The sequence below is a fragment of the Populus trichocarpa genome, chromosome 17 (genome assembly GCF_000002775.5).
Source record: "Populus trichocarpa isolate Nisqually-1 chromosome 17, P.trichocarpa_v4.1, whole genome shotgun sequence".
Taxonomy (NCBI): domain Eukaryota; kingdom Viridiplantae; phylum Streptophyta; class Magnoliopsida; order Malpighiales; family Salicaceae; genus Populus; species Populus trichocarpa.
This window is the reverse complement of record NC_037301.2, coordinates 1,043,293-1,069,377: the sequence shown is the minus strand read 5'-3', so window position 1 is coordinate 1,069,377 and position 26,085 is coordinate 1,043,293. Positions and strand designations below refer to the sequence as shown.

The 26,085-nt window shown below is 35.1% G+C and overlaps 1 protein-coding gene and 1 long non-coding RNA gene across 5 annotated transcripts in view; one reads left to right on the top strand and one right to left on the bottom strand.

Moving 5' to 3' along the window:
- Positions 1–15,881, top strand: part of LOC127904508 (uncharacterized) — a 79,348-nt gene extending 63,467 nt beyond the window's left edge. Inside the window, exon 3 of the long non-coding RNA XR_008057772.1 lies at positions 15,748–15,881. This is a non-coding gene — a long non-coding RNA (uncharacterized LOC127904508). The remainder of the gene's footprint in view (positions 1–15,747) is intronic.
- LOC18106403 (putative disease resistance protein At3g14460) overlaps positions 1–26,085 on the bottom strand; it is a 61,261-nt gene that overhangs the window by 21,685 nt on the left and 13,491 nt on the right. Inside the window, exon 2 of one of the 4 annotated variants that reach the window (XM_024588948.2) lies at positions 10–271. The exons of the other annotated variants lie outside the window; for them this stretch is intronic. Within the exon in view, the coding sequence (XP_024444716.2) occupies positions 10–271 (262 nt within the window). The remainder of the gene's footprint in view (positions 1–9; positions 272–26,085) is intronic. 4 annotated transcript variants of the gene reach the window in all.

Genomic DNA, 26,085 nt, shown 5'->3' with positions numbered 1-26,085 from the left:
TATGCTTACCCAATTGCTGTCAGGTCGAGGGGTATCAATGTCCTTGGATCGTAGATATTCATAATTAATCTCATCCAATATGTCCTCAGCTTCATACACAGCGTGTTTAACATCATTAAGCCAGTTCTTCACAGCACGCTTTGTAATCTGCTTCTCCTCCGCATCGTCGAGTAGTCCGTTGACAGTATTCAGTGTTTCATTCAGCTTTTCCAGAAGACCATCATCGAGTTTGTGGCTTTTGAAGGAGTCCAGAACCTCACGAGAGGCCAACCTGTCGACCAGTACCTCAACGAGAGCAGAGAGAATTGATCCTCCGATCAACTCCAGAGCCATGGTGGATTTTTGCAGAAGGGGTGAGGGTCGGAATATGTGAGAGAAAAGGAGTAGTGGAAAGCAGGAGCCTTGGTGGATTTTTGCGAAAGGGTGATAGAGTGATTATGTGAGAGAGAATGATAAGCCTTGGTGGTCTGTTTCATTCAATATTTGGACGTGTAAGTGGCCTGGAGTAAACTGGTTAACATGTTGGGTAAACCTGGAACTCGGGTGGCCCAATAAAAACTTGATAGAGATTCTGTTTTTATTAAATGTGTTTTTCTTTTATTTAGAGATTTTTTTTATATATTTTCAGTTTTTTTCTAACTCATTTCAAGTTCAGTATATAAATATTAGAAAAATATTTTATTTTTGTAATGTAAAATTTGAAGTCTTTTAGTGTGTGTATGTGTCTATATATTTATTCTATATTCACAATAAAAAAGTTAATGGTTATTCAATGTAGGATAGAAAACCTTTTTTATTTAAATACTTTAACTTAAAAGAATAAGATAGTATCTTTTCAATGTGGAATAAAAAACATTTTGAAATAATCTTTTAAATTTAATTGTTTACAACATGTATAGCATATATCCATATGGATTATTTCTTATTTTTTCATATAAAATATTAAAATCTCAAATATTTTTTTAAAATTTTTCTTGGTTGACCCGAGTCAACTCGTGTAAACCAGGACTTAGCCCATTAGTCGGGTTAACTCCTAGGCTGGGTTTGATAGCTATGGTTGCCATGAAAATATAGCTTTAAAGAATGCAATTGAAAAGAAATAAAGTAATGTGACTGGTTAAAAAACCAAAAAAATAGATAAAACCTCCTCTTTTTTATTTTGTTTAGGGCCACTTTTAAAAAATATTAATTTTTTTTGTTATGTGTTTAAAGAAAAATTTATGGACACTAAGATCAGTATTTTTTGTTCTTGAAATACAACTCACCAAAATACTTTTCTTTTTATCTAACGACTTTCTCTTTATACTCGTAACATCAAGGAATTAAAATGTGAGGAAAATAAAGTTTTAGAATTAAATAAATAGCTAAAACTACGAGGATAAAAGAAAAAATTTTAGGAACCCAAATGAACTTTTATGAGAATTTCAAGGACCAAAACTCAATATTCAGATAGTGAAACGAGTGGGAAATGAAGTTTACGGTTAAAATGTAAACACATAAAACTACTAGGTTCAAAAATATGTTTTGTTAAAAAAAACTTCATTTGGTATTACTCTTAGAAGGTATTTGGTATAAGGCTTAAAAATATGGTTGAAATTATCACATAAATAATTATTATTATTATAAGAGCAAATTTAAAAAGTGTAAATGTTGGTTTTTTAAAATGACTGATGTATTTACAAATTAAATAGTTAAATAGTTGTGAAAAAAAGAGAGAATAATTTAATAATTAACTTCAACTTTTCCATTAATTAATTAAGATCTAAAAAATCCAAAAATTATAATTTTTTAATATAAAGTTAAAAAATTTACATATATTATAAAAAGATATTTCATAAAATTCTATATATATATATATATATATATATATATATATATATTGCATATATATATATATATAAAATTCACAATCGCTCATTGCAAGACTTCATATAGTGAAAACATTGTAGGATCTTTTCATTATCAACACTTTTAAATATATCTTTATTGATATAAGTAACCACACAATCATTCAACAAATCACCCCTAATTTGATCATGTAATCGATTTTTAACCAATTTGAATGCTAAAAATATTTTCTTTATTGTTGCAGTAGCCACTGGTAAAATTAATGCTAATTTTATCATGCATTATATGTTAATTATTAAATTTATTACTTATATACTAAAATACGTTGGATTTTCACTATGTATTTGTTACTATGCAAAATTTTGTTTTTTTTTTTTCAGTTTAGTCATGGCAGCCAGGTCCAAGATGTTGGGGTCTGGCATGATTGCGAGACCCAATCACCAGACCCTAGGTCTGGTAGTCATGTAAGATCCAAGGCTATTGGGTCTGATATGGCCGTTAGATCCAAGGATATACCTAACATCTTGGGTCTGACATGGTTGTTATCATAGTTATCAAACTCAGCCCCGCTTGACGGGTCAACCCAGGACCCGGGTAACTCGGGGCCTTGGTTGGGTCTGTTTCATTCAAAATACAACTCTCCAAAATCAACATTTTTTGTTCTTGAAATACAACTCACCAAAATACTTCTCTTTCCTCTCTTTTTTCTAGCGACTTTCTCTCTATAATCGCAACATAAAGGAATTGAAATGTAAGGAAAATAAAATTTTAGAATTAAATATAAATACCTGAAATTATAAGGATCAAAAATAAAAATAAAAACTTAAGGAACCAAAATGTACTTTTATGAGAATTGCAAGGATCAAAACTCAATAGTCAAAGAGTGAAACGTGTGAGAAATGAAGTTAACGGTTAAAATATAGATATATGAAACTATGAGGTTCAAAAATATTTTAAAAAATTTCATCTGGTATTACTCTTAGAAGGTATTTGGTACAAGGCCAAAAAAACATTGGTGAAATTATCACATAAATAAATAATTATTATAATAGCAAATTTAAAAAGTGTAATTGTTGGCTTATAAAAAAGACTGATGTTCTTACAAATTGAACGGTTAAATACTTGTGAAAAAAAATAAAAAAGGAGAATAATTTAATGTTTAACTTCAACTTTTCCATTGATTGAGCTTGTCTTTTGAAAAAGCCTAGAACCTCAGGAGAGGACAGCCTGTCGACCAAAACCTCAATGACAGCACAGATAATTAACCTCTACTCAACCCCAGAGCCATGGTGGATTTTTGCGGAAGGACGACAGTATCAAAAGGACGGGAGAGAAAAAAAAAGGACAATAGCAGAAGCCATGGTGGATCTTCGCGGACGGTGTGAGAGAGAAGGCCGTAGAAAGCAGAATCCAATGAATTGCATTAAGAGAACAACCATATAGACTTTTAAAGGAAAAGAAAAGACAAGAAGATTCATGGAAGCCGGTTTTAAACTTCCTAACAATATTAAATTATTTATATTATATTCACACGAGGTAAAATTACTAACCACAACCTTCTTGGCCTCCACTAATTTCTGAGCAAGATCATTGATTCCTTTTTATCTTTGGAAATTCTTCACAAGATCTCAGGTTAAGAATATAAGTTTCGAGTTGATTATAGATTGTTACAAGCTTAACAATGTAAGCCGGCCGTGCTGGCATCCCTGACTGTTTGCCGGGGATCATTTTGTAATGATATTCTCTTCAGAAGTAATCATTCTTCTCTACTGTCGGCTAAGCATCGCATCTGATGTTCTCTGAACGTGAATCTACAATGGCCTTTGGGCGGCAATTTGGGCCCTACTTATCATCGAGAGGTCCATTCCTACCATCTATTTGAAATCTGTGACATCCCACCAGTTCTTGAAAAGAATGGTGCAATGCTGAACCCTACCTGTCTATGAATTGTTAGGAGATGGGGTCAAGATTTCTGAGTCATGAAGTTGTCGATTTTTGCGAAAGGGTGAGAGAGAGAATGATAGTAGTAGAAAGCTAATAAGCCATGATGGGAATTCGGGGACTTTAAAGGAAAGGAAGAGACAAGAAAACTCGTGGAAGCGGTATGTATAAATAAATTTGTTAATCGAATAATAAAATTTAAAAATATATAGACAGTTAAACCGTAAAAATTATTATGGATTAATTATCTTCTTGTGTACATCCATAAAATATTAATAATAAGTTTTTAACCTATGCTATGCCATTCAGATACTGATGATAATTAATATCAATGGAGAGAACAAAACCTAGTGGACAACCACACAAATTGATAAACAGGTTTTTTTTTAGTAACGTAGTATATCCTTCGATAGTGGGCTATTTATCTATCATTGACCTATTATATCTTTATTTAAGTCAATTTTATTTAAAATATATGTTAAATTTTAAATATAATCTTCTAGTTTTGCATGTAACAGACACATGACAAATTGGAGTGAGTTTACATGAGAAGAATGATAAATTATAAATTTAATATATATTAAAGAATAAAATTAACTTAATTAGATATATAGAAATAGATCAAAGAAATATTTTATAATATAAGAACATATCAAGTCATTAAACTTTATTTATCTAGCTAAAATGTTGTTGCTTTTAGCCGCCGTTCTCTCTTTCAGAATTTCATAGTGAGGATTATATATATATATATATATGAAAAAAAGCAACAATAATATATAGAAAATGATTATAAATTATAAAATGATTTTATAATTTTAGCGACAATAGTGTATAGAAAATAACGATTCTAATTTGAAGAAAAAATAATTTATTTATATCTATTTATCATTTTAATTAATGTTTTTTTTCCAGTTTCCTTTTTTTTTCTATCTAATCTATTGTATGGGATCGCATTTAAAATCATGTTTTTTTAAAATTAAATTTTTTATATTAATTTTTTTATATTTTTTGTTTTGTTTTGATTTGATGTATTAATATCAAAAATAATTTTTAAAAAATAAAAAAATATATATATTTAATATATATTTTAAAGAAATAACTACTATTATATTTTTAAATAGCCCTTCAAAGCAAATGGTGATAGCAACGATATTGCTTACACATTCGAATTAATCACTGTGAACACATAGCTTGGCTCATCGGAAGCACCATGTTAATTTCCAAACCCACTAATGATGCGCCGCCGTGGATAGCAAAGATGAGTTAATTTTAGGACTTTTGACTATTCTTCGTGTCTGCAGAGTCAACGAAGCCACTTTCAAAGTCTTCTGAACAAGACAAACTCTATTTATGGCATTGATGCATACCTACCGTCCTTTGGTTTTTCTTTGATGCATACCTACCGTACTTGTTAAGTTTTGATGGTGAGTATGGTAATAATTATTTTTTATTTAAAAAAATAAAAAATTATTTTTTATATTATTACATTAAAATAATTTAACAATACTAAAACAATATTAATTTAAAGCAAATTTTATTTAAAACAATCATAAAACATAATTCTTAATATAAAAACAAATTCATGTATATATTACCAATGTGGAAATCCAAAGAATATATACGACCGTGCCCTTTCATTTTTCCATGCCAAACGCTCCCCTGAGCTACCGTTCTCTACTTCTCTTCTTTGGTTTCTTGGCTGGGGTTTTATATCTAAGTGGATACGTGCATGTCCCTTACATAAGGTCATTTTTGTTTCTGGATGTAAAAGTATTTTTGAAAAAAAATTATATTTTTTCATTTTTATTTCAAATTAATTTTCAAAATGAATCTTTAATTTTGGCATTCACTGGGTTCTTCAAGAATTTAGCACATGATGCACTTGAGGGTCTAGCTGTTGTGGTCAATCGTGTGACTTGTTCCGCTCCCGTCCCGGGTTCGACCCTCTATGTGCACGCCTGTCACCTCCGCGGTGCCTTACCTGCTCCTGGGCTTGCAGGATGTCCAGCGGGCTGTGGGGAATAGTCGTGGTGCGCGTAAGCTGGCCCGGACACCCCACGTAAATAATAAAAAAAAGAATTTAGCACATGACATGTTAAGTTTTCAGTAATTAAAAAAAAAGGCCAAATGTTTTCACCTCGGGACACGCTGAAATGATAGGCAATATTAAATTCATGGAAGCCGGTTTAAAACTTCCTAACAATATTAAATTATTTATATTATATTTAGGGCTGGGTCACAAAATAAAATTAAAAAAAATATTTTAGAAGGCAAAGATTTCAGTTATTTTATTATTTGAGCTGAAACTATAAATATTATTAAAAAAATATTGACAAGAACATTTTCTTACAAGGCCGGGTCCTGCCAGCCCCGGGGCTCTGCCACTGATTATATCAACACTTGTGCTTAATGTATTAATCTTTTTTTATCAGCATGATTAAGGCATCATCAAGTGGATTAAGTCTGGATTAATTATCTTCAAATGGGCATAAATAAGATATTTCATCTATGCCATTAAGATGAAGGATGGACTCCAGTTTTAACGTATAAAATAATATAAGTATATAATTAAATTAATTAAGATTTAAAAAATCTTAAAATTATAAATTTGTAATATATATATATATAAAGATGATTCATGAAATTCTTTTTTATATAATTTATAATTGTTCCTTGCAAGATTTTATATGTTGAAATATAGGATTTTCTTATTATTATCACTTCTCAATATATCTTTTTCGATATAAGTAATCATAATCAAACAATCATTTAATTAATCATCTCTGATTCGATTGCGTAATCAATTTTTAATCAATTTCATCGCTGAAAATATTTTATTTTCTAATGAAATAGTTTGTCTTTACCAATTTTTTAGCAGAATAATTGATTTCTTTTAGCTTTGGAAATTCTTCACAGGATCTCATGTCAAGAATATAAGTTTCCAGTTGATTATAAGTGCTGCAAGCTCAACTATGAAGAAAATAGATAGATAGAATTAAGCAAGATGAATCAACGTTTGCTTATCATAAGCCATTATTTGCTACTCCAAAACTACAAACGAAAAGACTCTTTCTGTCACAGTGTCAAATGTGCACGAGGTGCACGCTTCGGCAGGCTGGCCAAAACAAGGCCGAAGGGTGCTGGCAGCCATGCCATCAGTGGGAGAAATCGTCAGCGCAGATTTATGCGGCTGTAGGTTCGTCAAAGGGAAAATCGGCAGCGCAGATTGTTGACGAACATGGGCTGGACGAGGGACTGTCCAAGCCTCGTCAGGAGGATAGGCTGACGAGAATTGGGACTATCGCAGAATTCGGCAGCGTAGACAGGGGCAGCCTGCACGCAGATGCGAATTCGGCAGCGCAGAGATTGGCAGCACGCATATGCGAATTCGGCAGCGCATTGGCAGCTTGCCTGCAGATGCGGACTCGGCAGCGCGCAGCAAACTTGTGCAAGTCAGGGGCTCGACTTGGCACGATCTAAAACTTGGGCGAAGGACTGTCCAAGGCATGGGCTAAGAGCTCTAGGCGCTGGGACGCGCCAACGAAGGCACTCTGCCTAGAATTCGGCAGCGATGGATCGCGGCAGCCTTGCATAGGCAGAGATGAATTCGGCAGGCAGCATGCAATGGTCTATGCGAGTCTTTGAGCTTGCGACTTGGCATGGACGTGGGGGCTTAGATGATGGACCTTCTAAGTCAGCAGCTGACGCAGCAGAAGCTGGCAGCTGGGGCTGCCAAGTAGACAGCCAGAAAATAAGGAGAGTGGCAGCTTCATGGGAGGCAGAACATGGGATCATGGGTGAGAGGTAGTGCTCCACCATGTCCTGAAAACATGGGATCATGGGAGAGAGGTAGTGCTCCACTAGGTCCCGAAAATGGGGGATAATGGGGAGGAGCCTTTGCAGCTCCTTTGCTTGTCTATAAATACAAGATGTAGCTCTTGGTTGTGGGAGAGCATTCGGGTGGGAATGTTCAGATTGTAAGGGCATTCGGTTGGGAATGTCCAGCATGTAGGGGCATGCAAGAACATGTGTAGAACACTAGTTAGAGGTAGCTTAGTGTAGCATGTAATCTTTGTGCATAGCACACATACGGATTTGTGTATAGTTTCCTTTGTGTATGAGATTAATAAAGGTTGGGAAAGAGTTCCTGTAAAGCTTGTTGTGCACTATGATTCTTATCCTTGCTTGTGTATTCCGCTTGCTTAGTTATTAGGCAAACACGAGTGAGATTGGTGAGGAAAGGCTGAGTCTAGCGAGGGACTAGGCTGTCGCACGGGTTTATTCGCGTAGCGAAAAATACGCCCGTGACAATTGGTATCAGAGCGCGGTTGCTTTCGTGGCAGGATGACGAGAATGTTTCTGCGGCCAAATCAACGGACTGATTTGGGAGAGCTACTGCTTCTGCCGATGGAGAAGCAGATTTCAGCGCAATGATCAGCGACGAGAATGCTGATGTTTCTCGGGGCAAATCGAAGGGACTGATTTGGGAGAAACATTGCTGCTGCCGATGGACTGGCAGAAACTTTGGAGCAAGAGCGCAATATGCGTTCATGACGAAACGATGGGCTGTTTCGTAGCACAGACGATGGGTTGTTCTGTGGGGGCAGATCGAAGGGCTGATTTGTTCCAAAACTTTTGAGGAAAAACTTGCTAGCGTTTTGGGCAGTGTTGGTGTTCAAAAGGCCTGCGGTGTTTTGGGAGTTTAACTACTCCATGGGCGATGCAAAGTGATGATGAAGGGATCAGCTCAAAATAGGTGCTGATTCGGCCATTGAAACTGTCAGGTGGACTGGCAGACTTGAGAGCAGGGGCCAGCGGAGGGGCTGCTGGGCGCTTCTGTATTTTCGTCAAAGCCTTAAGGGAAGGATGGGGCGAGACAGAAGAAGAAGCAAGTCAATGCGGAGAGCCTAAACTTGTTGCTGCTGATGATGGATAGTCAGACGAAAAGGCAAATCGGTAAGGGTTCGAAACTGAAACTTGTATTGTTATTCTCTTGCGATGGAAATTACTTTGTGCGAGATTGTTGCCCAAAGGAGGGGAAACCTTGATGTTGTCATTGTGGAAGATGGTGTTTGAGATTAGACATACGTAAACCTTATACGTTTGCTAGATGACCGAGATGGAATTCAGTCATCATGAGCCAGCATATCGGGGTGGATGCGGTCTGGCCTTGCTTGCTGCCTTGGTGGCAGAACTTAGGGATTGTTGTGCATCTCAAGAAAGGAATGTTCAGGGAGATGAATGTTCGGGGAGGTGGAAGCAAAATCCAGAGAAGACCAAGTTGAGGGCAGACGAATCTACGAGGATTTGTTGTGACTTTGCTGCCTTTGTGGAGGCAGAATTGATGTATTCGGTGGAGACCTTGATGATGGACAGTTCAAGGCGAAGAAGACAGAACAGTGGCTGAGATAGACTTTAGTCACGTTGAGACCAGGATTGGAGGCGTTACAGAGGAGGCAGTACCGTGGGGGTGTGTCTCAAGGAGTCTGCACGTTGTCGAGGGACAGATTGGGTGATGGATTCGGCAGCCGATCCAGTGAGCTTGGCGTGGAAGCCAAAATCGTCGACGAAGATGATTTTGTGTGCTGTCTTGGAATCAGTATGAGTGGCTATTCTGTGCATTGCGATGGCTTGCAGTGATGGAAGCAGAATGCTAATGACCTTTGTTGGGACAAAGTGTTGTGAGTTTTCGGCAGACGAAACATGCAGCGAAGGTTGAAAACAGTAGGGGCTGCTTTGCGTCAGCGAAAACTTGTGTAACTAACGAAGTTTCTAGGGCATGACAGTAGCGCATGGGGGAACCAGGTCAGACGAAACTTGATGATGGGATGCTATGTTTTGTGCTATGGCAGGTTAGAGATGGACTTAGAGGGACTTGCCGAAAGACTTCGACATGAGATGGAGTTGATCATCGAAACTGAGTTGGTGCTAGGTTCAACAGCACTGTCTCATTCTTATTTCTTGCAGGTGGAGAACCTAAAAGGGCTGACGGCAATGGGAAGTCAGAAGCCAAGGGCAAGGAAAAGGTTTCGGAATCATGTTTGGGCTGTTTTATTTGTGAGGGGAAGCACTTCACAAGGGACTGCCCGTTGAAGAGCACAGCTGAGTGCTACTTCCGTGGAGAAGGATGGAGAAGGAACGATATACGTAAATCCTATACGTGTGCTCAACACTAAGTAAAGAGTTAGTGTGAAGGGGCCAGCGTAGTTGATGAAGACTTAGGCGTGGCCAAACTGCCTTGTGCGAGGCAGATTCGGGGGAGTTTCATAACTTTGATGATGGACAGATCATGGTTTAACTCTAGGCGTGAGAATGCGCCAACGAAAAACACACTGCATAGGATTCGGCAGCGATAAACAGCAGCAGCCTTGCAGGGGCAGAGGTGAATTCGGCAGGATGTGTTGATTGCTGAGAAGCGGACAAGTAAGCAATATTGGTAATACTTGCAGCCAGCTTTGGGGCACGCAGAATGGTTGGAGAACTAGAATGTTCGTATGGGAGCTCATGCGGTTCTTCGAAGTGATTTTGTGTGGATGTATTTTGTGAAGGAAGGGACGGATTCCTTGGGTGCTAGGCGTGGCATCTAAACTTTGCGAAAACATTCTTGCGAGTAGGATGTGTTTGACATTTGTGGAAAACTAACGAGCCAAAACAGAGTGTGTCACAGCTTGGTTTTTTGAAACAGGTTGACAAAGATTCGGTGGACTGAATTTGTTGTTGAATGTGGGAAAAGCTAAGAGGTTTCGTGCGGAGAAACATGGATTGTGACGAGGAACAGATGCGGTGCAAGGGTACTTCAAATCTGTCCGACGAGGGCGTCGGGTTCTTTTGGTGGGGGTGGTTTGTCACAGTGTCAAATGTGCACGAGGTGCACGCTTCGGCAGGCTGGCCAAAACAAGGCCGAAGGGTGCTGGCAGCCATGCCATCAGTGGGAGAAATCGTCAGCGCAGATTTATGCGGCTGTAGGTTCGTCAAAGGGAAAATCGGCAGCGCAGATTGTTGACGAACATGGGCTGGACGAGGGACTGTCCAAGCCTCGTCAGGAGGATAGGCTGACGAGAATTGGGACTATCGCAGAATTCGGCAGCGTAGACAGGGGCAGCCTGCACGCAGATGCGAATTCGGCAGCGCAGAGATTGGCAGCACGCATATGCGAATTCGGCAGCGCATTGGCAGCTTGCCTGCAGATGCGGACTCGGCAGCGCGCAGCAAACTTGTGCAAGTCAGGGGCTCGACTTGGCACGATCTAAAACTTGGGCGAAGGACTGTCCAAGGCATGGGCTAAGAGCTCTAGGCGCTGGGACGCGCCAACGAAGGCACTCTGCTTAGAATTCGGCAGCGATGGATCGCGGCAGCCTTGCATAGGCAGAGATGAATTCGGCAGGCAGCATGCAATGGTCTATGCGAGTCTTTGAGCTTGCGACTTGACATGGACGTGGGGGCTTAGATGATGGACCTTCTAAGTCAGCAGCTGACGCAGCAGAAGCTGGCAGCTGGGGCTGCCAAGTAGACAGCCAGAAAATAAGGAGAGTGGCAGCTTCATGGGAGGCAGAACATGGGATCATGGGTGAGAGGTAGTGCTCCACCATGTCCTGAAAACATGGGATCATGGGAGAGAGGTAGTGCTCCACTAGGTCCTGAAAATGGGGGATAATGGGGAGGAGCCTTTGCAGCTCCTTTGCTTGTCTATAAATACAAGATGTAGCTCTTGGTTGTGGGAGAGCATTCAGGTGGGAATGTTCAGATTGTAAGGGCATTCGGTTGGGAATGTCCAGCATGTAGGGGCATGCAAGAACATGTGTAGAACACTAGTTAGAGGTAGCTTAGTGTAGCATGTAATCTTTGTGCATAGCACACATACGGATTTGTGTATAGTTTCCTTTGTGTATGAGATTAATAAAGGTTGGGAAAGAGTTCCTGTAAAGCTTGTTGTGCACTATGATTCTTATCCTTGCTTGTGTATTCCGCTTGCTTAGTTATTAGGCAAACACGAGTGAGATTGGTGAGGGAAGGCTGAGTCTAGCGAAGGACTAGGCTGCCGCACGGGTTTATTCGCGTAGCGAAAAATACCCCCGTGACACTTTCCCTTGGCCAACAAGCTATATTGGCTATAATTTTGCCTCGGGTGTACCATTTATTAGTTTATTTTTACAAAAAAGTACTTTGATGCTTTCAAATTGATCCATCAACTAATAAAAATATACATATTCATATTATTATTATTATTATTGTCATGGTTATCATATTTTTTTTTTGTTATTGCAATGCTAACCTATTTATAATATTATAGAGATTGAGTTTCAAACATGCAATGCAAGGAAGCAACTCCATGTGTATCTTGATAAAACAATTGTTAAGCTCGTGAAGTTGCATGTCAATTGTTGTATAGAACAGCTCGGCCTGTTAATGATACAAGTTTATTAATTGTTGGGTATTACACCTTGATCGGCTGCAAATGACAAACACATCATTTATTTTTGAAATATCAATGCTATGTCTTTCACACCAAAAAAAAATCTCATCAACTAAATATTTTCATCCTTCATCCCTTATCATTTAAATTTGTTGTTTCAAAACTTTTTAACTTGTCAACACATTTATGATATCTTGATATTTCCTTCGCAATGCTTAAGTTAATTCATTTATGATTCCTTGTATATTTTTCATCAAATGCAAATTGAAAACAAATTTATAGGATGGCACTTAGTCGAGATGTGTTTAATATTTATTCCCTCACCTATCTTGCCTTAAATCTTGATTCAAGGGTTCCAATGAGTAAGCTCTCAATTTGTTTTTTCTATTATAGTTGTTTTAGCACTAGCCGGTAGTTTAGAGGGGAAGAAGAAACTAAATTTTTAGTTTTTCTAGCTTATTTATGAAAATATCATTAATGAATCTACATGTTATTTTTAGTTCGACTGTTGATATTCTATGATGGCCTACCCTAAACTTTTAACCCAAGATAGAGCAATATATCAGAAGTCTTCTTGTGGACTTTCAACTCAATCGAAAGATCGAATTGAGAGTCATGCTCAATAGCGTAAAACTAGTCAATATATAATTTTATGTCTAAATCCAAATTTTCTTTTTCAATATTGCTAGAACCATATAAGTTATTTTACTATGATTCCTTGAAATTATTTTATCACTCTCAAAGCACATCTATTTTAATTTTTTTTTCCTGATTCTTCTATCAATCGAAACTCATTACCGGTTTCAACATGATATATACTTCATTTGATAAAGGACGGATCCAGATCGAGTTTTCATAGATAGCAAAATAATATAACTAAATTAATTAAGATCTAAAAAATCTAAAAATTTTAAGCTTCTAATATAAAATTTAAAAATTCACATATATTATAAAAAGATGCTCCGTGAAATCCCTGCAAGACTTCATATGCTGAAAACGTTATAGAATCTTTCCATTATCAACACTTTCAAATATATTTTTTTCGATATAAGTAACCAAACAATCATTCAACCAATCATCCCCGATTCGATTGCGTAACCGACTTTTACGAGAAATAAAAATAAAGTGATAAACATATTTTTTTAGTAACTTAATATATCTTCTCTCATTGCTTGACAAACTTAATATACCTAATGTATTTTAAAAAAAAATACAGTTTAATAAAAAAATTTAGTAACTTAATATACCTAATGTATTTTTTTTAAATACAGTTTAAAACTATTTTTTTTATAACTTAATATAACTACAATTTTATTTCTGCCCTCCACTCCAAAAGTCAAAACACTCTCAGGTTTCGATGGCAAGAGAGGATGAATTTCACAATTCTGTGCCGTAATGTCGACAAATTATGATTTTTATTTTTATATAGTTGCGTAACAAAACCTTATGGACAACCAAACAAAATGATAAACACCTTGTTTTAGTAACTTAATATATCTCCTCCCATTGCTTTACAAACTTAATATACCTAGTGTATTTTAAAAAATATATATATACAGTTTAAAAATATTTTTTTAGTAACATACTGCTATTGGATATCCTCTCCCTAAAATGCATACCTTGCAAGAAGAACCTGCTAGCAATCTTCATCGCTTAGTGCATTCCAGCGGTGAGAGGGGATGAAAGTTTTAGTGACTTTTACATTGATTTCGGTGAGCAGGGGAGCCTCTGGAATTGAAACCACAAGCTGTGGACACGCTTGAATCTCAAGTATCAATAAAGAAGGAAGGTAATTAGGCAAGCCATTTGTTAACTCGGGACAACCTGCTATCAAGAGATTTGCAAGATGAGGGAAAGCACCAGCTACATCTGTTTTCCATTCCTGCCAGTTTCGCATCCCCTCAAACTTTAATATTTTGAGGGATTTAAATGGCTTCTCCATCGAAGGGTCGCTTCCATAGAACTCAGAACTAACTGCCACGACATCATCAAATCCTTCAATATGGAGCTCTTCAAGAGATGGCAGCTGCCCCAATGGTGGTAAGGAGATGCAGTTCTTACATCCAGAAAGAGTCAACGCTACCATATTTAAGAAAGAAGAGTTTCCAAGCCAGTCTGGAAACATTGTACCCCCGTAACCCTTAATGGCAAGCTGTTTCACAATTTCAGAAGGCTCCAATTTCTCAAGTACTTCTCTCTCCTGTTGGGTGTCATCTGTATTGCCATCCCATATCAACCTCAACTCCTCAATCTTCTTCTTACCCTTCAAATTGGCATCCAAAGCATCTTGAGCATTTGCAACATCTCTGAGATTCCGAATAGAAAGTTTTTTCCTTAAATGTGAGAGCTTCCCCAGCTCTTTCATGCTAGACCCCCTCTCTTTTCCCACTACGTAATATTGCAAAGTTCGAAGCCTTGTGAGTTTCCCCATTTTCGGTGGCATCTTTTTCAGATTTGTCCCCTCAATATCAAGATGTTGTAAGGCGACCAAGTTGAAAAGGTTGGATGGCAACTGCATGAGATGTCGGCTCTTCTTTAACAATAAGCTTTGCAAATAGTACAAAGTGCACACACTTTTAGGTAACCTTTTAATGGCGGTGCGAGAAAGGTCCAAGTGCCGCAAATGTTTTAAGTTGCCAATGGAATTGAGCAACTGAGAAGAAATATCTTTTAGATGACATAAAGATAGCCTTCGCAAGCGCTTAAGATTTAGCCAGATGTCATTCAGTGCCTCACTATCATCTTCCCCGAAAATATATAGTGGAAACAAGGCGCGCAAATGTTGGACTCCATGAATGCTACGAAATGTCCGAACTGCCGCTGAAGTGATTGATAAATAACGAGTCCTTTCTGGAAGCGAGCATGAATGTTCACCCTCCAACCCAGATCCCGATTCATTAATACCAAGCTTAAAGCAAAATTCTCCTGACACGTATTCAACTAAATCACTTATGATGTCATGCATGCTGAAATATGATGGAGCATAAAGTGATTGCCGGAAAAATGACCTGGAGACAAGATCATCAAAGTATTTTTCACCTATATCTTCCATCTCCTCAACACCTCTGGCTGGAATAAAAAACCATGTGCCATCCATTCAGTGATTAATCCATCCTTCTTGAATACATAACCTTTGAGAAATATTGCACAATAAGCAAAACAACGTTTCAGGTGTGAAGGGAGATAATAATAGCTCAATTTTAAAGCTGGAGGGATGTTTTCATTCGACGAACCCCACAAACTGCTATTGGATATCTTCTCCCATTGCTTGACATCTTCTACGGAGTGCAAAAGACCACCAAGAGTTTTCGCTGCCAGCGGCAAACATTTGCACTTTCTCACTATTTTTCTGCCAAATGCTTCCAAGTGTGAGACTGCTTCAGAATTTAGACCACTAAATGCATCCCTTGCAAACAACTTCCAGCAATATTCATCGCTTATTCCTTTCAAGCAGTGAGGGGTGATGACAGTTTGCGTGACTTTTGCTACATCTTGATCCCGTGTTGTCACGACAATCTTACTTCCTTGCTCCACATACCGCAAAGGTAGCAGTAGTTTATCCCATTCATTGTACTCGATGTTCCACGCGTCATCTAGAACAAGAAGAAGTTTTTTCCCTTTCGCTGCCTCCATTAGAGATTCATCTGGTTCTTTGGTGCGGCAAGTTCTTGCGTTGATCAAGAATATCCTTAATAATCCTGGCAACATCAAATTGTTGAGAAGCCCAGACCCAGGCCTTGAGTTGGAAGCGTTGCTGTACCCTTTCGTCTTTGTAGATAAGCAGAGCAAGAGTGGTTTTACCAATCCCGCCCATGCCCACAATAGGGACCGCACGTAAATTTGAGCCATCTGTGGTGTGTTGTGTCAACAAGTGCTCCATTATGGCTTCCTTATCAGCGTCCCTTCCATATACATTAGATTCATTAACCAGTGGAGTTGTTTTCTCTGACAATGGTCTGCGTCCACCAGTAACTTCTATATGGCGCAGATCACCCTTGTGTATAAGTAAAACGTTCAAGCTTCTCATGGATCTTTTGTAACTCTGCTCCCATCTCTTTCATCCTTCTACTAGCTGGATTTAGAAATGGAAACTTTATTAAATGTTACTATTCCTAAGCATCACAAAATAATTGTCGTTTTTTCGAATAGTGACATTTAATAAATGTTATGTTTCTAATAAGGTTCTGATAAGGTAAAATTTTAATCATTTGACTTAATTAATTGACTTGTTCATAATAGTTAATGAAATTAGTCAATTAATTCCGAAAATAATAATAAAAATCTTAAAAATACCAAAATCAAGGGGTTTTGACGAGATTTTTTATATCTAAAGATTTAACAGTCTACATAGCAATGCAGTGACTACAATAGAGAATGTGGTTTTTAAAAACTCCTATAAAAATTTGAGTGCAATTCAATAGTCAAATAAAAAATTATGGTTTTTTTTCTTATTATTCTGGCTTTGTGGGATCAAATCTCCTCTTAAGCTTCAAACTATTTTATTGGTCTATAAATATATTTGTTAGGTCATACATTTAATTTATTTAGGACAATCCTTATATAGTTATGATAAACAAACATCTGACAACTTAGAATCACTTACTGTCACAAGCTTTTCTACATCATTAATTGACATTGAAAAATAGATAACAACTACTATGTAAATAATAATTTTTTTAAAACTTTAATTGAAATCTATTTTTTAGTCTAGATGTTAGACACATGTATATTTTGACTCATAATTTATATTTGAAAGAAAAAATTCATAAAATTATGGTTTTTATGTGAAATAATCGACTAGTTAATACAATTAAATTCAATCAACTAACTAATTAAGTCAAATAATTGGACTTTCACTTTGTTGCACTTCAAAAAAATAATATTTACTAAATATTGCTATTAAAAATGTGAAAATAAGCTATTCCACTAATTTTTTTTTCAAAGGTGTTATGACACCAATATTTAACATTTAGTGCTAATGTTTTTTTAAAAATTAATGGGTCAACTTTGATTTTTGTTTTAAAAAAAACAATTTAATTCAAATTCTAGATTGAACATGTTTTAATTAAGTTGACAGCTTGGCCAGGCTGGGCTATTAAAAAGTGGTTGGAATTTGTTGGAATAATAATGAGTAGTGGTTGCAGGATAGTATCATAGGATTGGTTGCATGAGATAAATTAGCATAATTGAGGGGTGTTGTTTGCATGAAATATTTCAAGAAAAGATATGAAATTTTCTGATATCTTACAATTTCGAATTGTGCTTGTAAAAATCAGAGGGATCGATAATAACATTATACGAGAAAGCAAGGTCTACAAGAGCAAAACCATATGCTTACCCGATTCCTAACTCGTCGAGAGGCAGCTTTAATATCCTTGGATCGTAGATGTTGATATTCAATCACCTCCATTAAGTCCTCAGCTTCATACACAGCATGTCTAGCATCATTAAGCCACTTCTGCACAGCAGGCTTGGTAATCTACTTCTCCTCCGCGTCGTCGAGAAGTCCGTTGAGGGTATTCAGTGTTTCTTTCAACTTTCCCAGAAGACCATCGATCATTGAGCTTGTGGCTTTTGAAGAAGCCCAGAATATCAGGAGTGGTCAACTTCTCGCCCAGAACCTCAATGCTTCATGAAATTCTATGAGGAGTAATATATATATATATATATAAGGCTCTCCCTGTGATTTTCAACTTTCCTTTCACTCTTAATTTACAAACATGTTTGTCGTTCAAAGTTAGTATATATATATATTTGAAAGCAAGCATAGGTTATGGAATTGAAAAGTAAGCAAGAGTTGCAATAAATCTCGTAGGTTATGGATTGATTTGGTTGTATGAGGAGTAATATCACAAGCAGCTTAATATGGCTGGTCCTGTAGTTGCATGCTTTGAAAAAGAAGATGTTTTTTAGCATGTTTGTTACTGTAATATCGTAAGTTTTATTTTGTTAAGAAGTCTTTTTTCCTCAATTTAAATTAAAATTATTTAATTATTAAAAGCTAATTTTTTTATATTTTAAAATCATTTCACCTGGGGCCACACTGAAATGACAGGCGGGATTGCCCATCACCGTCCCGGGCAAGAAGGATCCGACATGTACAATTGGGAGGACTCACCGCCACCGTCATGGGTAGAACTGCCGGTTACCGTCACGGGCTAAAGATGTTAATTTATAGCTGGGTTTTCTGCAAAAATTCAGTTGTTTTTTAAAAATATATTTAAATAATTTTTTATTATTATTTAGAATTTAGTTTTAAAATCAGCATATTCAAATAATATAAAAAAATAAAAAATTATTTTGAAAAAAATTATAAAAATTTAACTTCTTTTAAAACAAAAAAATTAAATACAAAATGTCATTATAGAAAACTTTATACAGGATCTTTTGCTTCTCATGGGAACTGGATTAGCTAAGTAAATCACATTAATTTCTGAACTACCAAAAACTAATACAGGATTAGCTTCTCATGAAATAGTAACACTAACACTATAAACTAAAACATGGCTCCCTTTTCTTTCTGTACATAAAACAACACTGTGCATACACTCACAAATCACAGTGTTTATTGAACAATGAATAAGTTTATTCTCCATAATTTAAATTATCAGAATTCCTACACGTATTTATCTTAATTACCACAGAATTAAATAAAAATAATTTTTAAAGATTGCCCTACGACATCGTATTTTCTTGGCTAAAAAACGTCGCATGTTCGTCAAGGAAAACTTTTAAAATCATGGTTGAGTAGATCTTTCACTATTAATGTGATATTACCTGGGTCTCCAGAACCGTGATGGGTGCAGACCCTCCCACATAACATCTTATTATTTTGATTATTATTAATATAATAATTAATAAATTTATAAAAACTATTATTAAAAAATAATAATAGATTTGATTTAAAATGTAAAATTAAATATTATTGTTGTTGTTGTTGTTATCATTAGTAAATTTTAAAAAAATATTATTATCATCGAAAAAAAACTATAATGTTTTTTTTAAGAGATTAAAAAATATAAGAACTTTGACAGATAAGTTAAATATTATTATAAATATTATTCAATTAATTAATATTATTAAAATTAAAATAAATATTATTACTATAAAAAAACATAAATTTGATTTTAAAGGTAAAATATAATATTATTGTTATTAACTTGGGTTAGGCATCCCTTTCCAGACCTAAAAATCCTGGGGCTGGAAAGGGGTGCCTCACCCAAGTTACTTGGGTTTGGCAAAAGAGCAGACCCAAATCACTTGGGTCTTGCAGCCCTATCTAGCCCACTCTGGGGTTCGTATCGTACCAAAGGTTGTTGTGTCCGGCGTCTAGACCCATTGGTAATGTATCCGTGTCCAGACCCAAGCTAATGAGTCCTGTGTCATAACCCAATTCTCTTGGATTCGGCGTTAACACCCAATTCTCTTGGATTTGGTGTTAGGATCAAACTCTCTTGAGTCCTGCATTAGAACCATAAGCTAATGGGTCCCGTGTCAGAACTCAATTCTCTTTGGTTCAGTGTCAAGATCCAAAGCTAATGGGTCTTGCGTCAACACTCAATTTTCTTGGATCTGACGTTAGGACCCAAATGTAATGGGTCCTCTATCAGAACCTAATTCTCTTAAGTTCGGCATTAGGATCCAAGGCTAATGGGTCCTTTGTCTTGGTGCCTGTCGGACTTGAGGCCCCATCGATTCTTCATGCCCTGCTTTAGTCGATACTGCTGGTGCATGTGAAGCAGTATCTTTCAAAAGGTTCTCTTCTTGCCCAACGTAAAAGTCTATATCTTTATTCCCCCTCCCTGTTGAAGATAGATCTGATCTAATCTCTTGGTGGGTACGTACCATCCTGCAATAAATTAACAAACATCAATAACCTCTTTTGAATTCTTCCTAGAATCCATACCAGGGCTCTAATACCAACTGTAACAGACTCAACTGTACAATTTGATCAACGCTAAAAGACCCCATCATATGCTCTTAATTTGAGGGTAATTGTTTTTGTAAAGATTTCTACCAAAATTTTGGTAGAGTTTCGTTTGTATTTAGGATATCCCAAGTTATCGACTACTATCAATTTACTCAATCAACCCATCATCATAAGGTCCTATAATTTCAGACTTTATTTCAATCATCAATATTCAACACCTCATACAATCCACACAATATATATATATATATATATATATATATATATATATATATATATATATATATATATATATATCCCACAAATCATATTATAATATTTAAAAGGAAAAAGGGATACTAACATGTAAAGAGAAAATTTAAAATATAATAAGTATTTTTAAACATTTCAAAAGAGTTAATTACAAGATAACTAATGTACTATATGTTGAGCTAAGACTTTTATATATACATCAAGATTTACACAAAAACATATTGTATAATCATGTTAATTCCCTTATGCTTAAGTTAAATATTTACATAAGCTTAACAAAGTGGAGTCCCAAACTAATGATCTCCCTGGACAGTTGATGGACATGTTACACAAACAACTAAGTAAGCATACCATTATGTTGATAAAAGAAATATATATGATCATGTAATGTATACGAATGAAGTATAAATTTTCTATCGAATCCATAGGAATTCTAACAATCAACTTATAATTTGCTTGTAAATCATTTAAACCCAATTAAAACTCATTTGCATATCCTTAATTTAAATACTCTTATTTACTTGCATGAACCGGGTGACTTTGTATAGTCCAACTTAGACATTTTTAGGCAATTATATTTATCAATTTCCCCTAGATCATTCAAACACGGATACCCTTTACAAATCGAGTCTTATCAATCGTTCTCGGGCGTCCCAACGCGGACAACATTAGTCAAAGTTAATCTTGTAGTTCATCTCCTAGCAATTCTATCACAGATGCTATTAGCCGAAGCTAATTTTGTAAATATGCTAGATTTTATTTACATTGAACATGACATTTATTGTAATTGCATTCACCAAAAAAATATATTTAAATTGCATAAGTGCAAAGAGGAGGGAAAATCACGCACCTGCTTCGCCTGTCTCGTGACCTCCCCCAACAGAAGATCCAATCATGGTCACTCCTCCTGAATCCATATTCATTCATTACACATATGTTACTTTTTATGCATGTTTATTTCTTCATCATAACATATATACACATATCATATATATTTTCAGAGTCAGTATCTCAACGTGCAAGTGTCCACACAACTCAGTTCTCATATATATATATATATATATATATATATATATATATATATATATATATATATATGTTTGATCTGTTACTGTCTTAGACCTCAACCATTACTACTTGATCTGTTACTGTCTTACACCTCAACTGTTATTGCTTGATCTGTTACTGTTTTAGATCTCAACTATTACTATTTGATCTGTTACTGTCTTAGACCTCAACTGTTACTATTTGATCTGTTACTGTCTTAGACCTCAACTGTTAATGTTTGATCTGTTACTGTTTTAGACCTCAACTATTACTATTTGATCTGTTACTGTCTTAGACCTCAACCGTTACTATTTGATCTGTTACTGTCTTAAACCTCAACTGTTAATGTTTGATTTGTTACTGTCTTAAATATCTCACCTTTTGTAATAGTCCCGTTGAATTTCATGGATTTTAGCCATCAAATTAACATCTCTAATGAATTATTAACGTCTCATAACTCCATTACATACAAAATCTAATAAGGACCAACAATCAACTATATTCCTCATCAGACATCTCCATGAAATTTAAGAAGTTGTAAAGAGATATTCAAAAAAATAGTTCTATTGCCTACATTGTTCATCAATTCACATCATGGAGTATAAAGCACTAACAGAGTAGCATAAAATAAGATTGAAAAACTCTCATCATTGGTTAACCACTAGCCCTATTTAATTATCAAAATTTTTTACTTCAACTACAATAATTTAATTACTTTACTCTAACTTTCACATTATTCCCCATGATAATTTACAGTAAAGTTTTATTTCTTCCAAATTCATTCAAGAACCCTAACTTTCCAAATTTCAAAAATTCAATCAATTAAAGACTTTAAGCCATTAAAAATCAAATTAAAAGTCTTTAGAATGCCCTACCAAGCAAATAATAAGACTCTAAACACTACCCAATTCAAGCTTCCAACTCCTCTTTTCTTTAATCTTGGTTGAACTTCCCTCCTTTTTTTCTAGGTTTTTCTTCCTTCCAATTAATGCTCACTAAGTTTGGTTAATGTTCCCTCAAGATCTCCTCTTAAGATTTTATGTTTTTATCATTTTGTTTTCTCTCTCACATGTAAATGATAGTTTCCCCTATTTCTCTCTATTTCTTTTTCTCTCTTTTTTCTTCTTGCCCACACACATGCACACTTATATATATATATATATAAACTTTTTACCAAATTCCCTCTATATCCTAAATAGTAAATTTCTTGTTCATGAGATAAAATTCTTGGATCCTAGTATTTCTCTGTATAAACTTTTTATCCGGGTGAATTCGATTTTCATTTAGTTACATATTGATAATTTTATTTCTAGGTAATTCACTCTTAGTAATATTTTATTCACTTTTCTGTTTTTTATTTTACATGGTTTGTTCTAATGCTTATTTGGTACTTCTGATAAATCTATTCTATAAGCATTTAAATTGCTTTTCAGACTAATTTTCAATTGGGGTTTACACTTGGATCCAGCGTTTGGACCCATAAGTAGTGGGTCCTGCGTCAGGACTTAATTCTCTTCAGTCCGACGTCAGGACCTAACTCTCTTGGGAATTGCATCAGGACCCAATTATCTTGGGTTCGGCTTCAAAACTCAAGGCTGATGGGTCATGCGTTAGGACCCAACTCACTTGCATTACAACCCAATTCTCTTGGGGCCAGCATCAGGATCCAAGGGTAATGGGTCTTGTTTTAGAACCCAATTCTCCTAAGACCTGTGTTAGGATCTAATTCTCTTGGGTCCGGCGTCAAGTTCCAACACTAATGTGTTTTAGGTTTCTAAATATTATTATTTGTGTTATAAATATTGTTATTTTTATTATACTTAAAAATATTATTATAAAAATATTATTATTTGTGTTATAAATATTATTATTTTTATTATAATTAATAGTATTAATATTAAAAATATTATTATTTGTATTATAAATGTTATTATTTTTATTATAATTAATATTATTAATAAATTTGAAAAACATTATTATCAATATTGAAAAACCACCATAGATTTGATTTAAAAGGTAAAATTAAAAATTATTATTATTATTATTATCATTATTATTAATAAATTTAAAATAATACTATTATTACTATTGAAGAAAAATCATAATTTTTTTTTAAAGATTTAAAAATATAACAATATAGGCAGACAAGTTAAATATTATTATTTATATTATAAATATTATTGTTGAGTTTGGTGTTGCAACCAGACTCAATACTTTTAGATCTAGTGTTACAGTCAGACTCAATGCTTTTAGATCCAGTGTTACAGTTAGACTCAACGCTCTTGGGTCTTATATTTTTTTGATATTTTTTATGAAAATAAAACGTTGGCTCACGGTATAGCGCAGACCATCTAACTAGTATTAATCTAGATGACATAAATATAATGACAAAGTAAATATGACTTACTTGTTAAAGAAATTTAGATGAAAAGTAGGGAGTATAAATGTGCTATTAAGGATTCAACTCTTGTCCTTGAAGATAAATCTTCTATAAATAGTTTTTTTAAATTATAACAGCATCATCTTGAGAAATTGTATGATGGATCGAGGTTTATGAACTGTTAAAAAACTAGACTCAAATTCTATGTACAATATAAGAATCTGAAGCTCTAGAATGGATAGTAGAAAGTAGGAAAAAATAGCTAGAAAAGTAAGAGAAGGAAGGCAAAAGAAATGGACTAGATCTTTGTGATAACTATGGATTTGTTGTTGGGACCAGGGATCAAATATTGCATTTTGGATAATCATGATGTCTGCTTCAACCTTTTCTTTTCACTTCTTCTTAAAGGTTATGTAAACCCCAAGTTGAAATTTTTAGAAAATAAAAATGTTTCAATACTTATAGGGTGAATTCAAAATAAGAAAATAAATTACGAAGTCAAATATTTTACAAAAATATGGGTATAAAAACTAACAAATGTCTAAGGATTAAAATGTGTGAAGGGAAGGATGAGGGAGAGATGTTAAACAAATTGTGAAATGAAGAACTAAAGCACACAACAAGGAGAAAAGTAATGTTAGGAACAAATTTGACCAAACTACCAAACAAGACCTAAGGCATATATAAGGGAGTATAAATACATTAAAAAAAAAAAAAGAATTCCTGACCTTTCCTCTCACTTTCAATTAGAACAAGTTGAAGAGAGAAGATTGGCTCCCTTTTATTGCACACATTTCTCACCCAAAACACCTTGCATGAACCTACGTGAGAGAGGAGAGTAATTAGGAAGTGTAGATCCATAAAATCTTGAGGTTTGGAGGGCACAAGGGCCGGCTGAAACAGTGATAAAGAGGAGAAGAAGAAAACCATCAAGAAAACACCTTCCATCTTTAGATAAAATCGTGAGGTAAGGATAAGCCCTTGCTATTCTATTGTTAATTTGATTTGTTTTGAATCCAAAGGGGGAAAAAACCCCAATATAAATAATTTAGGGTTCCTAGAACTTCATGATTTTGACAAAAAAAAAACAAATGATGAAATTAAAAGGTTGAGATGAGAAGTTAAACATTTTCAGCTTCTATGACAAAAGAAAATGATAGAAATTAGTGGAACAAATCCTCTTTAGGGACGACCATGAAAGTAGAAAGAAAGAGAATAGAAATTTGATACTAATCTCTGCTAATTATGACCTTACATAGTTATCCTAAGGCTAAATCAAGGGCTGAAACAGAAACTTAAACATGTTTGTATGTTACTTCCATTACAAATATGTAAGTATAGAAATTATGCTAATGTTAGGCATAGAAGTCGATTGAAATTGTTATAACATTACATATGAAAGTTGTAGATAAATGAGTTAGCTAACTTTTGGCACTGGTCTTACCTCATTTGGAATTATAGAACTCCATATATAGGCAAACTACCGAGAGGAGGTTAAGCTGCTGGACAGATTTGTTGTCTAACTTCTTGTTTGGTTTGGGATTTGATATTGACAGAGTATCATGAATTTTCCTTCATGTGGATATCTATAAATGTGTTACCTTTCAATTGACATAAATCTCACTTTGTTTGGAGTTATAGAACTCCATATACAGGCAAAATACTAAGAGGAGGTTAGGCTGGAAGCTGCTGGATAGATTTTCTATCTAACTTTTTATTCAGTTTGGGATTTGATATTGACAAAGTATCATGCATTTTCCTTCATGTGGATATCTATAAACGTATTACCTTTCAATTGACATAAATTTCACTTTATTTGGAGTTATAGAACTCCATATACAGGCAAAATACTAAGACAAGGTTAGGCTGGAAGCTACTGGATAGATTTGTTGTCTAACTTCTTGTTCAGTTTGGGATTTGATATTGACATGGTATCATGTATTTTCCTTCATGTGGATACCTATAAATGTCTTACCTTTCAATTGACATAAATTTCATTTATTTGGAGTTATAGAACTCCATATACAGGCAAAATACTAAAAGGAGGTTAGGCTGGAAGCTGCTGGATAGATTTTCTATCTAACTTCTTGTTCAGTTTGGGATTTGATATTGATAGAGTATCATGCATTTTCCTTCATATGGATATCTATAAATGTGTTACCTTTCAATTGACATAAATTTCACTTTATTTGGAGTTATAGAACTCTATATACAGGAAAAATACTAAGTGGAGGTTAGGCTGAAAGCTGCTGGATAGATTTGTTGTCTAACTTC